A 12,210-nucleotide genomic window follows, 5' to 3' on the forward strand; every position below is an offset into this window, starting at 1 on the left:
TGTAAACTATTAATCCCCCAGTAATTTAAAAAATAAAATACATAAATAAATAAAATGACAAAAGACATGACTACTAAGTACAGCCTACATCTGATTGCTTAGGAAGAAAATAAAAAAACTGCCAAAAGAACATAATCAGTATACGGGGTCAGGTAGAGTATGCAGGCTCTGGATACCTTTCCTCCAAAGGTATTTAATTTGGGGATTCCCAAATTAAGTATAGTGGCAACCAATCTCCAAGATTCAATAGTTAACAATATGAGTATAAAAATTATCTTTGATCCTAGGAAATGCAAACTCAACACTAGGGCATAAAGAGGATCTCCATTTTACATGTCAAGGAGCTCAAGAAAGCACAACATGCAGAACATCTCTGTATGACTCTTGCAACCTTAAGTTTTAATTTATTTCAGAAGAGGCTGAAAGGCTTCTGAGTCATGACAATATTTTTCTTTTTCTTATGACAATATTTTTCAACATCAAGTGCCACCCATTAAAAAATTATTTTGCCTCATCAACTAAGAACATGAGATAATATACAACTTGGTTATTCTAACTGTAGTCCATCCAATTATAATAAGTAAACATTTCTACTATACCTGGTATCAATGTCAGCTGCCTGAATTGTGTTAAAAAGCAATTCAGCGACACCTACGCCCTCCACATTGATCAAGTGAGGCTGAAATAAAGCTTCTGGTGCTTCAAATCTCTCTCCTCCAACTTTGATAATGCGACCATCTGGGAGCTGGAAACCAGGAATAACAGGCGTTAGACAGCAGGGGACTGGAAAAAAAATTCCCAATGTTCCCTGTAGGTCTAGTACTTTTAAACACATCTATTTTTTTTTTTTTTTTTTGTCTCCAGGATTATCACTGGGGCTAAATGCCTGCACTATAAATCCACCGCTCCTGGAGACTTTTTTTTTTACTGGATAGGACAGAGAGAAATGGAGAGAGGAAAGACGGGGGGGGGGGGGGAAGAAAGATAGACACCTGCAGACCTACTTCACCACTTGTGAAGCGACTCCCCTTCAGGTGGGGAGCCGGGGGTTCAAACCTGGATCCTTGTGCTCCGTAATATGTGTGTTTAACCCAGTAAGCTACTAACCAAAATCAGGATCAGTAACGCATTTAACCTAAAATATATTTTGATAATCATGTTCTCTCCCATTTTGTTTTTGAGATAGAGACAAGATTATTACAGAATGAAAGAGACCACAGTAGCAAAGCTTCCTTCAATGTGGTGGGGGACTGGCTTGAACCAAGGTTGCCTGCATGGCAAAGCAGTGCACTAAGTGAGTTTTTTGTTTGTCTGTTTGTTTCTTTTCTCTTTTTTTTGCTGGTATTTTTCTTTCTTCTTCTTTTTTTAATAAAAATTAAAAATGGAACTGTGGGGAGTCGGGCGGTAGGGCAGCGGGCTAAGCGCATGTGGCGCAAAGCGTAAGGACCCGCATAAGAATCTGGGTTTGAGCCCCCAGCTCCCCACTTGCAGGGGAGTTGCTTCACAGGTGGTGAAACAGGTCTGGAGGTGTCTATGTTTCTCTCCCCCTCTGTCTTCCCCTCCTCTCTCTGTCCTATCCAACAAAGACGACATCAATAACAATAATAACTACAACAATAAAAAACAAGGGCAAAAAGGGGGAAAATAAATATTTATTAAAAAAATGGATTTGCATGTATCAGATTTCTTTGGAGAAAACACCTATGCACGAGTGCATGATTTTCCACTGGTGAATGCAGCAAAGCAAGAAAGTAGAACTAACCTATCATTGCATCTGGATTACTGCTGGTGTCAGTGTATTCCATTTTAATAAACTTATCATTTTATGAACATTTGACCATACAGCACAGATACATTAAATTATTTCCCCAACTAATCTGTCAAGATTTCTTTAACTTTGCACTTCTAGTTTCTATGATGTGCTGCTCTTGATTCTGGGCAGTAGAAGGGTCAAATTTTCCACCTACTTATCAGAACTGTAAGACTATATGGTTTTTATTTCTTTTGGGTTCCCACTTCTTTGCAATAAATCTTACCCAACATTGTATTTTTCTGCTCTTGTACTTCCTAATTTACTCATTTAAAAAAATTACATATATTTCTTAGAAAAGGTTGAGAAACAGGTATACAGACATACATTATTCTTACGGTCAGGCATATTAGCATATCAAAAACTGGAAAGTTCTGTAATTAAAAACAAAACTCGAAATCAGGGATTAAAATTCTATTGAAACAACTATTGACTTCCACCACTGTGAACCCTTTAATTACCTTAGACACAAGTCAATCCAGGTAAGAGTGATCAGTAATTTGAAAAGTACTGAGAGAAGGAACTCATAACATAATATATAAAATGGCTAAACCAACAAGAAGACATATTGGAGGAAAGAACCAGGACAAGAGTCTAGCTAAAAGCACCCCCAAAGGGTGAAGCAGAAAATGAGGTCAACATCCAAACAATAGCTAAGGAAATACTCACAGGAGTGAGTAAAGATTTTGAAAGAATCATAATCAGAAATAAAGGAACAACAAATGAGAATCTGGAAGAAAACACTGATTATCTCAAGGTTATTAGAGAGCTGAAAGCTTAAATAGTTGAGCTAAGGAGACAACTAGCTGAACAAGCTAAAACAGTATCAGAACAGGGTAACAAAATAAATGAACTCCAGAAAAAAGTAGAGGGGAGAGAAAATAGAATCAATGAGGCTGAAGACAGAATCAGCAAGATCAGAATTAGATGAATTAGATGAATTAGAGACAACTAAAAAAGAAGTAAGAGATCTCAAAAAGAGATTAAGATATACTGAAAACAACAGAAACCTATGGGATGACTTCCAAAGAAACAACATACGCATTATTGGCTTATCAGAGGAAGAAAGAGAGGGAGTGGGAGAAAGCATTCTTCAGGCCATAATAGCTGAAAACTTCTCTAATCTAGACAACATCAAAGACATAAAGGTTCAAGAAGCCCAGAGTGTCCCAAATAGAATTAACCCAGATTTAAAGACTCTAAGACACATCATATTTAGAATGGAAAGGAATAAGGATAGAGGACCCTGAAGGCTGCAAGAGAAAAACAAAGAGTCACCTACAGAGGAAAACCCATAAGATTGGCAGCAGAATTCTCCACACAAACACTACAGGCCAGAAGAGAATGGCAAGATATCTATCGAGTGCTCAATGAGAAAAGCTTTCAACCAAGAATACTGTATTCTGCTAGACTATCATTCAGACTAGATGGAGGCATCAAAACCTTCTCAGACAAGCAACAGTTGAAAGAATCAACAATCACCAAGCCTACCCTGAAAGAAGTTCTAAAAGGTCTCCTATAAAAAGTCAGACCACCATAAATAGGCCATATATCAGAACACTCTAAAAATCTACAATAGGGAGTCGGGCGGTAACACAGCGGTTAAGCGCAGGTGGCGCAAAGCACAATGACCGGCGAGAGGATCCCGGTTCAAGCCCCCGGCTCCCCACCTGCAGGGGAGTTGTTTCACAAGCAGTGAAGCAGGTCTGCAGGTCTCTATCTTTCTCTTCCCTCTCTATCTCCCCCTCCTCTCTCCATTTCTCTCTGTCCTATCCTACAATGAAGACATCAATAACAACAACAACAATAACTACAACAATAAAACAACAAGGGCAAAAACAAAGGGAAAATGAATAAATATAAAAAAAAGGTTACAAAAAAAGTCTACAAGAATGGCTGAAGTTAAAATAACTTCAGTCTTTGATATCAATAAATGTCAATGGCCTGAATTCACCTATTAAAAGACACAGAGTAGGAAGATGGATCAGAAAACACAACCCAACAATATGTTGTCTACAGGAACTCATCTAACTCAACAAGACAAACACAGACTCAAAGTGAAAGGATGGAAAACTATCATACAAGCCAATGGCCCACAGAAAAGGGCAGGAACAGCTATTCTTGTATCTGACACAATAGACTTCAAAATAGATAAGATTAAAAAAGATAGGAATGGACACTACTTAATGCTAAGTGGATCAGTCAGTCAGTCAAGAGGACTTAACAATTACTAACATCTATGCACCCAATGAGAAGCCATCTAAATACATCAAATGTCTACTGAAAGAGCTACAGCAATATATGAACAGCAACACAGTCATAGTAGGGGACCTTCAACTCACCACTCTCTCAACTTGACAGACCATCCAGACAGAAAATCAATAGAGACATATGGAGCTAAATGAAGAGATAGATAAACTAGAACTATTGGACATTTTCAGAGTCATTCATCCCAAGAAACTGGAATACACATTTTACTCAACTCTATATGGGTCATTCTCAAGGATAGACCGTGTATCAGGCCACAAAGACAGCATCAGCAAATTGAAGAGCATTGAAATCATCCCAAGCATCTTCTCAGACCACAGTGGACTTAAACCCTTAACAATCAACAAAAGATCAGTAATAGTCCCAAAATGTGGAAGCTCAACAGTATACTTAACAACTTCTGGGTCAAAGAGGAAATCAAGGAAGAAATCAAAATGTTTCAAGAGATCAATGAAAATGATCTCACAAGCTATCAAAATATTTGGGACACAGCTAAGGCAGTACTGAGAGGGAAGTTCATAGCCATACAAGCACACATTAGGAAAAAAGAAAAAGCACAAACAGTCTGACTGCACATCTTTAAAGACCTAGAAGAAGAACAAATGAACCCTAAAGCAACCAGAAGGACAGAAACCACTAAAGTTAGAGCAGAAATCAATAACACTGAATATAAGAAAACCATACAAAAGATCAACGAAAGTAAATGTTGATTCTTCAAAAGAGTAAACAAAATCAACAAACTTTCAGCCAGACTCACAAAAAAAAAAAAAAAAAAAAAAGGGACAAGACCCAAAGAAATCAGCTAGTAAATGAAAGAAGAAATATCACAACAGACACCACAGAAATTCAACATATCATGCGAGACTTCTATGAGCAACTCTATGCCACCAAGCTAGAGAACCTGGAAGAAATGGAAGATTTCCTAGATACCTACCAACTTCCAAAACTAAGTAAAGAGGAAGTGGATAACATGAACAGGCCCACCACAGTTAATTAAATTGAAACAGTTATCAAAAATCTCCCCAAAAATAAAAGTCCTGGACCAGATGGTTTTACAAATGAATTCTACAAAACCTTCAAAGAAGAACTAATACCTCTCTCTACTTTTAAAAGTCTTCAAGAAGATTGAAGACACTGGAATACTCCCTGCCAGCTTCAATGAAGCCAACAACACTCTGATACCAAAAGCAGACAGGGACACAACCAAAAAAGAAAACTACAGACCAGTATCTCTGATGAATATAGATGCAAAGAAAATATTGAACAAAATTCTAGCCAACCGGATACAGCAGTATATTAAAAAGATTGTTCATCATGACCAAGTGGGGTCTATCCCAGGCATGCAAGGTTGGTTTAATATACATAAATCAATCAATGTGATCCACCACATCAACAAAAGCAAGACCAAAAACCACATGGTCATATCAATAGATGCAGAGAAAGCCTTTGACAAAATACAACATCGCTTTATGATCAAAACACTACAAAAAATGGGAATAGATGGAAAATTCCTGAAGACAGTGGAGTCTGTATAGAGCAAACCTACAGCCAACATCCTACTCAATGGTGAAAAACAGGAAGCATTCCCACTCAGATCAGGTACTAGACAGGGCTGCCCACTATCACCATTACTATTCAAAATAGTGCTGGAAGTTCTTGCCATAGCAATCAGGCAGGAGCAAGGAATTAAAGGGATACAGATTGGAAGAAGAAGTCAAACTCTCCCTATTTGCAGATGGCATGATAGTATAAACAGAAAAACCTAAGGAATCCAGCAAGAAGCTTTTGGAAATCATCAGGAAATATAGTAAGGTGTCAGGCTACAAAATTAACATTCAAAAGTCAGTGGCATTCCTCTATGCAAACACTAAGTTAGAAGAAACTGAAATCCAGAAATCAATTCCTTTTACTATAGCAACAAAAAAAACAAAATATCTAAGAGTAAACCTAACCAAAGAAGTGAGAGACTTGTATACTGAAAATTTTGTGTCACTACTCAAGGAAATTGAAAAAGACACAAAGAAGTAGAAAGACATTCCATGCTCCTGGGTTGGAAGGATTAACATCATCAAAATGAATATACTACCCAGAGCCATCTACAAATTTAATGTTATCCCCATCAACATCCCAAGCACATTTTTTAGGAGAATAGAACAAGTGCTACAAATGTTTATCTGGAACCAGAAAAGACCTAGAATTGCCAAAACAATCTGGAGAAAAAAGAACAGAACCAGAGGCATCACACTCCCAGATCTCAAACTGTATTATAGGGCCATTGTCATCAAAACTGCTTCGTACTGCAACATGAATAGACATACTGATCAGTGGAATAGAACTGAGAGCCCAGAAGTGAGCCCCCACACCTCTGGACATCTAACCTTTGCCAAAGGTGCCCAGACTATTAAATGGGGGAAAGCAGAGTCTCTTCAACAAATGGTGTTAGAAAAAATGGGTTGAAACATGCAGAAGAATGAAACTGAACCACTATATTTCACCAAACACTAAAGTAAATTCTAAGTGAATCAATGACTTGGATGTTAGACCAGAAACTATCAAATACTTAGAGGAAAATATTGGCAGAACTCTTTTCTGCATAAATTTTAAAGACATCTTCAATGAAACGAATCCAATTACAAAGAAGACTAAGGCAAGCATAAACCTATGGGACTACATCAAATTAAAAAGCTTCTGCACAGCTAAAGAAACTACTACCCAAACCAAGAGACCCCTCACAAAATGGGAGAAGATCTTTACATGCCATACATCAGACAAGAGGCTAATAACCAGAATATATAAAGAATTTGCAAATCTCAACAACAAGACAACAAATAACCCCATCCAAAAATGGGGGGAGGACATGGACAGAATATTCACCACAGAAGAGATCCAAAAGGCTGAGAAACACATGAAAAAATGCTCCAAGTCTCTGATTGTCAGAGAAATGCAAATAAAGACAACAATGAGATACCACTGCACTCCTGTGAGAATGTCATACATCAGAAAAGGTAACAGCAGCAAATGCAGGAGAGGTTGTGGGGTCAAAGGAACCTTCCTACACTGCTGGTCGGAATGTAAATTGGTCCAACCTCTGTGGAGAACAGTATGGAGAATTCTCAAAAGGCTAGAAATGGACCTACCCTATGACCCTGCAATTCCTCTCCTGGGGATACATCCTAAGGAACCCAACACACCCATCCAAACAGATCTGTGTACACATATGTTCTTGGCAGCACAATTTGTAATAGCCAAAACCTAGAAGCAGCCCAGGTGTCCAACAACAGATGAGTGGCTGAGCAAGCTGTGGTATATATACACAATGGAATATTACTCAGCTATCAAAAATAGTGACTTCACCATTTTCAGCCGATCTTGGATGGACCTTGAAAAATTCATGTTAAATGAAATGAGTCAGAAACAGAAGGATGAGTATGGGATGATCTCACTCTCAGGCAGAAGTTGAAAAACAAGATCAGAAGAGAAAGCACAGTAAAACCTGAACTGGAATTGGTGTATTGCACCAAAGTAAAAGACTCTGGGGTGGGTGGGTGGATGGGGAGAATACAGATCCAAGAAGGATGACAGAGGACCTAGTGGGGATTATATTGTTATATGGAAAACTGTCTATGCATGTACAAACTATTGTATTTACTGCTGAATGTAAAACATTAATTCCCCAATAAAGAAAAAAAAAAAAACCTCATGAACACACACTATCCCCCCAAACTTAAGAGTCCCTATTGTGATTTTTGTGAAATACTCTTAAGTAACATGTCAGAATAATATTCTATAAAATTAAGGCTGAAAAGTGCTACCCCAGATATTAAGTCTCAAAATAACATTTCATATCTAATTATGACATATGGTAGAGAGACAGTTATGACTGTCTTATCTCAATTTATGTTGTCCTAAAATGATTATAACACAGAATTTTAATGGACATAGAGACTAGAAGTCATACATATACATACTATAATTAAAATAATGTACTCCACAAGATAGCCTATCTTTAAGGAGATAGCAATAATCATGATTGTCTACCTTAAACCTACACAATAATATTACATACTGAAAATACTTACTGTGTAAGATTCAACTAATACTGTGGTTTCTAAAGCCAATTTCTGCTCTTGCTCAATATTATATCCCACATAACACAGTTTTTCTTTAATCATGCGAACCGTTTCAAAATCAGCAGAATGGTTGAAGGCATACCCTCGCAACAGAAGCAGCTGACAGAAAGAAAAAAGTGGTAAGTTTACCATCAATCTGAATGGGTTCAATTCTTATCATCACTTGGGAAATCCTCAGCTCTTATTGAATATTTCACCAACAGAAATGCTATCATAAAGAAATTTATATTTCACCTCACAGAGAATTAATAAATAATGGGTAGAATGTGTTAGCTAGGCAAGGTAGATAGCATAATGGTTATGTAACGAGACTCTCATGTTTGAGGCACCAAAACACCCGGTTCAATCCTTTGCACCATCATTAGCCGGGGCTGATCAGTGCACTGGGGAAAAAAAAAAATCTTTGAAGGTGGGAAGATGGCACAGCAGTTACACAACAGACTTTCATGCTGTAGGCCCTAGAGGTCCCAGGTCAATCCCTGGCACTATGAGAAGCCAGAGCTGAGCAATGTTCTGGCCAATAACAAAACAACTTAAATGTTGTGTTTATATGCAAAAAGAAGACTCCTTAGAAACTCCTCTGACAGAATTTTGACTTAGAGTGAGAGTATTATAATTCTCATTAACTTCCTCTCATTAATACTCTAAATTCAACTAAAGAAACCCAATATCAAGATCAAGGCTCCATGTGACTTAATTTATTGCATAAACATCACTCTAGTACAGCTCCTCAAAAGCAATACCACTGACATTCATTCCCTTAAATCCTTTTATTTTTATTTATTATAGACAGAAAACTCCAGGGGAAAAGAGTAGATAGAGAGGGAGAGAGAAAGAGACATTTGCAACACTGCTCTACCACTTGTAAAGCTTGACCCCAGCAGGTGAGGAGTGGGGGCTTAAACCTGGGTTCTTGCACACTGTAGTACATAGGGACGTGTGTTCAGCCAGGTGCACCACCACCCAGTCCCGAGCTTAAATTGTTTTTATTGTGAGGCAGTGCCTATTCATGCCAGGATGTTAGCTGCACTATCACACAATTCTAACAAATGACTTCTGGCATTACACAATGTCCCCTAGGGGGCAGCATCTTCCCTGGTTGAGAACTACTGACTTAGAACATATTGCTACAGACTGTTTCATTTTTTTGTTGTTGTTTTGATATTACAAAACATATAGCCTCCAAGTAATGCCCTCATATATTTTATCCAACAAAGTTTTAAAGAAAGTAGCTCATTAAATTCATAAGTTAGCTTAAAAACTGTAAACACTGAAAATGAAAATAGTCTAAAAAATTTTTTAAATTAGTCTGGCCACAGCTGGGTCCTATTTTTACTCAAGTACCTCTAATGATCTACCACTGTATTTTGTGGGTAAGCATAAGAAAGGGTTCAAGGATTTTAGTTTTTAACATATATGCATCAAAAAAAGAGTTTTATGTCAGAAAAGGCCATAAAATGTTGAAGGAAGTTTGGGGATCTTCCATCCTTGAAATCCTTCTCTACTCATTCCTCAGGAATGATAAATAGAACTGTAATGAGATCATGTATTCTCTTTGTAAGGGGTCATATCAGCAAAAATTTACATTAAATTTTATATGAACAGCAAAGTAAGTGGGTCATTTCTGTATGTGGTACAGACGACAGGCTAGAATCCTAATAACACTAAATTTTGTGTCTGCAGTAAACCCCAACTAAACAAAAATCTAATTTTCACTTTTTTTTTTTTTGCTTACCTTTATTAGATACCTGGTAATATCTCTCCCAGCAATATCCAGTCTTCTAGTAAGGTGAGGGAGAGAAAAGCCTTCATACACTGGGCAAATGTGAGTCACACCATCTCCAGAGTCCACCACCACTCCAGTCAGCAAACCTATGTGAAAAGCCAAGTTAAATTCAGCAATGCTCAAAATATTAACAGAGAAGCCAAATTAGAAACTTCAGGGGCCAGGCCTTGGTATACCTGGTTAAGCTCATGCACTACAGTGTACAAGGGCCAGGGTTCAAAGTCCCCAATCCCCACTTACAGGGGGGAAGCTTCACAAGTGGTGAAGCAGGGCTACAAGTTATCTCTCTACCTCTCTCCCTCTATCTCCCCATCTCTTCTCTCAATTTCTCCATCCAGTAATAAGTAAATAAAAAATTCTTTATATAAAAAAAGAAACTTCAACCACTGAGATGGTTTCTTTACTATTTGCTCATTTTGTAGTTTACTCCTAATACAGACACAAAGTCAGTGCTCTTTCATTGTTTCCTGTGAGATTCTCAGTCGTGCTACCTATCCTGGGGGATGGAAAGAAACAGACCCTGAGTTCAAGCCCTCAGCTCCCCACCTGCAGGGGAGTCATTTCACAGGCCACAGTGAAGCAGGTCTGCAGGTGTCTCTCTTTCTCTCCTCCTCTCTGTCTTCCCCTCCTTCTTCCATTTCTCTGTCCTAACAATGATGACATCAAACAACAATAACTACAACAACAATAAAAAAAAAAAAAAGTGCAACAAAAGGGAAAATAAATAAAGAAAAAGAAACAGACCCTGAGACCTAGAACTAAAAAAACAGAATACGTTTTTAAAGCTCAATTCAGGACTGGCAAGACAACTCATCTGTATAGTATGCCTGCTTTGCCATGTGTACCACCTAGATTCAAGTCTGGCTCCCACCACACTGAGGAAGGGCTTCAGTACTGTAGTGTTTTTCACTCTTCTGTCTCTATTTCAAAAAGTCAACTTGGAGTAGTGAAGCCCCAATGATGACAAATAAATTAACTAAGGAAAAAAAAAAAAAAAGCTCAGGGGGCCAGGTGGTGGTGTACCTAGTTAAAAGCACATATTACAATGCACAAGGACCCAGGTTCAAGCCCCTGCAGGTGTCCATTTTTCCCTCCCCTTTCAATTTCTGTCTCTGTCCAATAACAAATAAAAATATTTCTTAAAAATCTCAGTAAGATACTTCATTTTAGTTATTTTTTAAAATAAGTAAAACACTTTAAAAATTTTTTTTGATAGATTAGAGAGGAAGAAAAAAAGAGACATGTAGCCCTGTTTCACGGCTCATGAAGCTTCCTCCCTGCAGGTGGGGACGAGTGATTTGAACCCAGGTCCTAGCACATGGTAATGTGTGCACTCAACTGGGTGTGCCACCATAGGGACCCCTATTATTTTTTAAACCAGATTATGGATCAGCTCTTGTTTCTGGTGGTGCCACGGACTGAGCCTAGACAAGTCAAGCCACAGGCATGAAAGCCTGCTATGTAAACTCTTGTGCCATTTCCCTGGCATCTTTTCATTTTTCTTTCCAACTAAATCTTGATTCTTGACATTCCTTAAATATTTCTAATCTCATTAGCAACTTAAGTAAATCATTGTGAAAAGATAGGTATCATACCAGTTGACAGTAAACTGTAGAAGTAATCTAGTTATTGTGTATAAAAATGTTGTTTTGGAAAAATGTCTGCTGGAACTAGATAGCTAGAAATCTGAGAACAATTAATCTTGGCTAGTGAAAAGGATCGTTTCAATTATTCACCTGAAGCCAGAAAGGCACTGTTGGTAAAACCTTGTAGTAAAAGTACAGCAGAGAAGGTGCTTTGTTTCCCATTTGTATTAGTAAAAGTAAAAATGGCTGCAAAATTCAAAGGAATCAGCTTTGGGCCAACTGGTCAGGCAACCATTGCAGCACCCAAGTTACCATGTGTAAGGACCCAGGTTTGAGTCCTGGGTCCCCACCTGCAGGGAGGAAACTTCATGAGTGTTGAAGCAGCCTATTGGTCTCTCTCTTTCTCTCTCCTTCCTCATATCTTTTGCTGTATCTATCATGTCATGAGCAGTGAAGCAGTGCTGCAGGTGTCTCTCTTCCTCTCTCTCTCCCTTTCCCCTTGATTTCTGTCTCTATCCAGTAAGTAAATAAATATGTTTTTTTTAAAAAAGATTTATTACATATGAGCTAGAATTTTGCATGAGAGAAGCCAGCACATTAAATTGGCACATTTGCTGTACAGGGCCAAGC

The 12,210-nt window shown here is 38.0% G+C and overlaps 1 protein-coding gene across 1 annotated transcript in view; it reads right to left on the bottom strand.

Annotated features, from left to right (window-relative positions):
* Nucleotides 1-12,210, bottom strand: part of ACTR2 (actin related protein 2) — a 39,005-nt gene that overhangs the window by 8,983 nt on the left and 17,812 nt on the right. The window contains exons 5-7 of the mRNA XM_007539605.2: nt 9,944-10,080; nt 8,158-8,307; nt 600-745 (exon numbers count right to left, since the gene is read on the bottom strand). Of these exons, the coding sequence (XP_007539667.1) occupies nt 600-745; nt 8,158-8,307; nt 9,944-10,080 (433 nt within the window). The remainder of the gene's footprint in view (nt 1-599; nt 746-8,157; nt 8,308-9,943; nt 10,081-12,210) is intronic.

The sequence above is a fragment of the Erinaceus europaeus genome, chromosome 3, assembly GCF_950295315.1.
Source record: "Erinaceus europaeus chromosome 3, mEriEur2.1, whole genome shotgun sequence".
NCBI lineage: Eukaryota > Metazoa > Chordata > Mammalia > Eulipotyphla > Erinaceidae > Erinaceus > Erinaceus europaeus.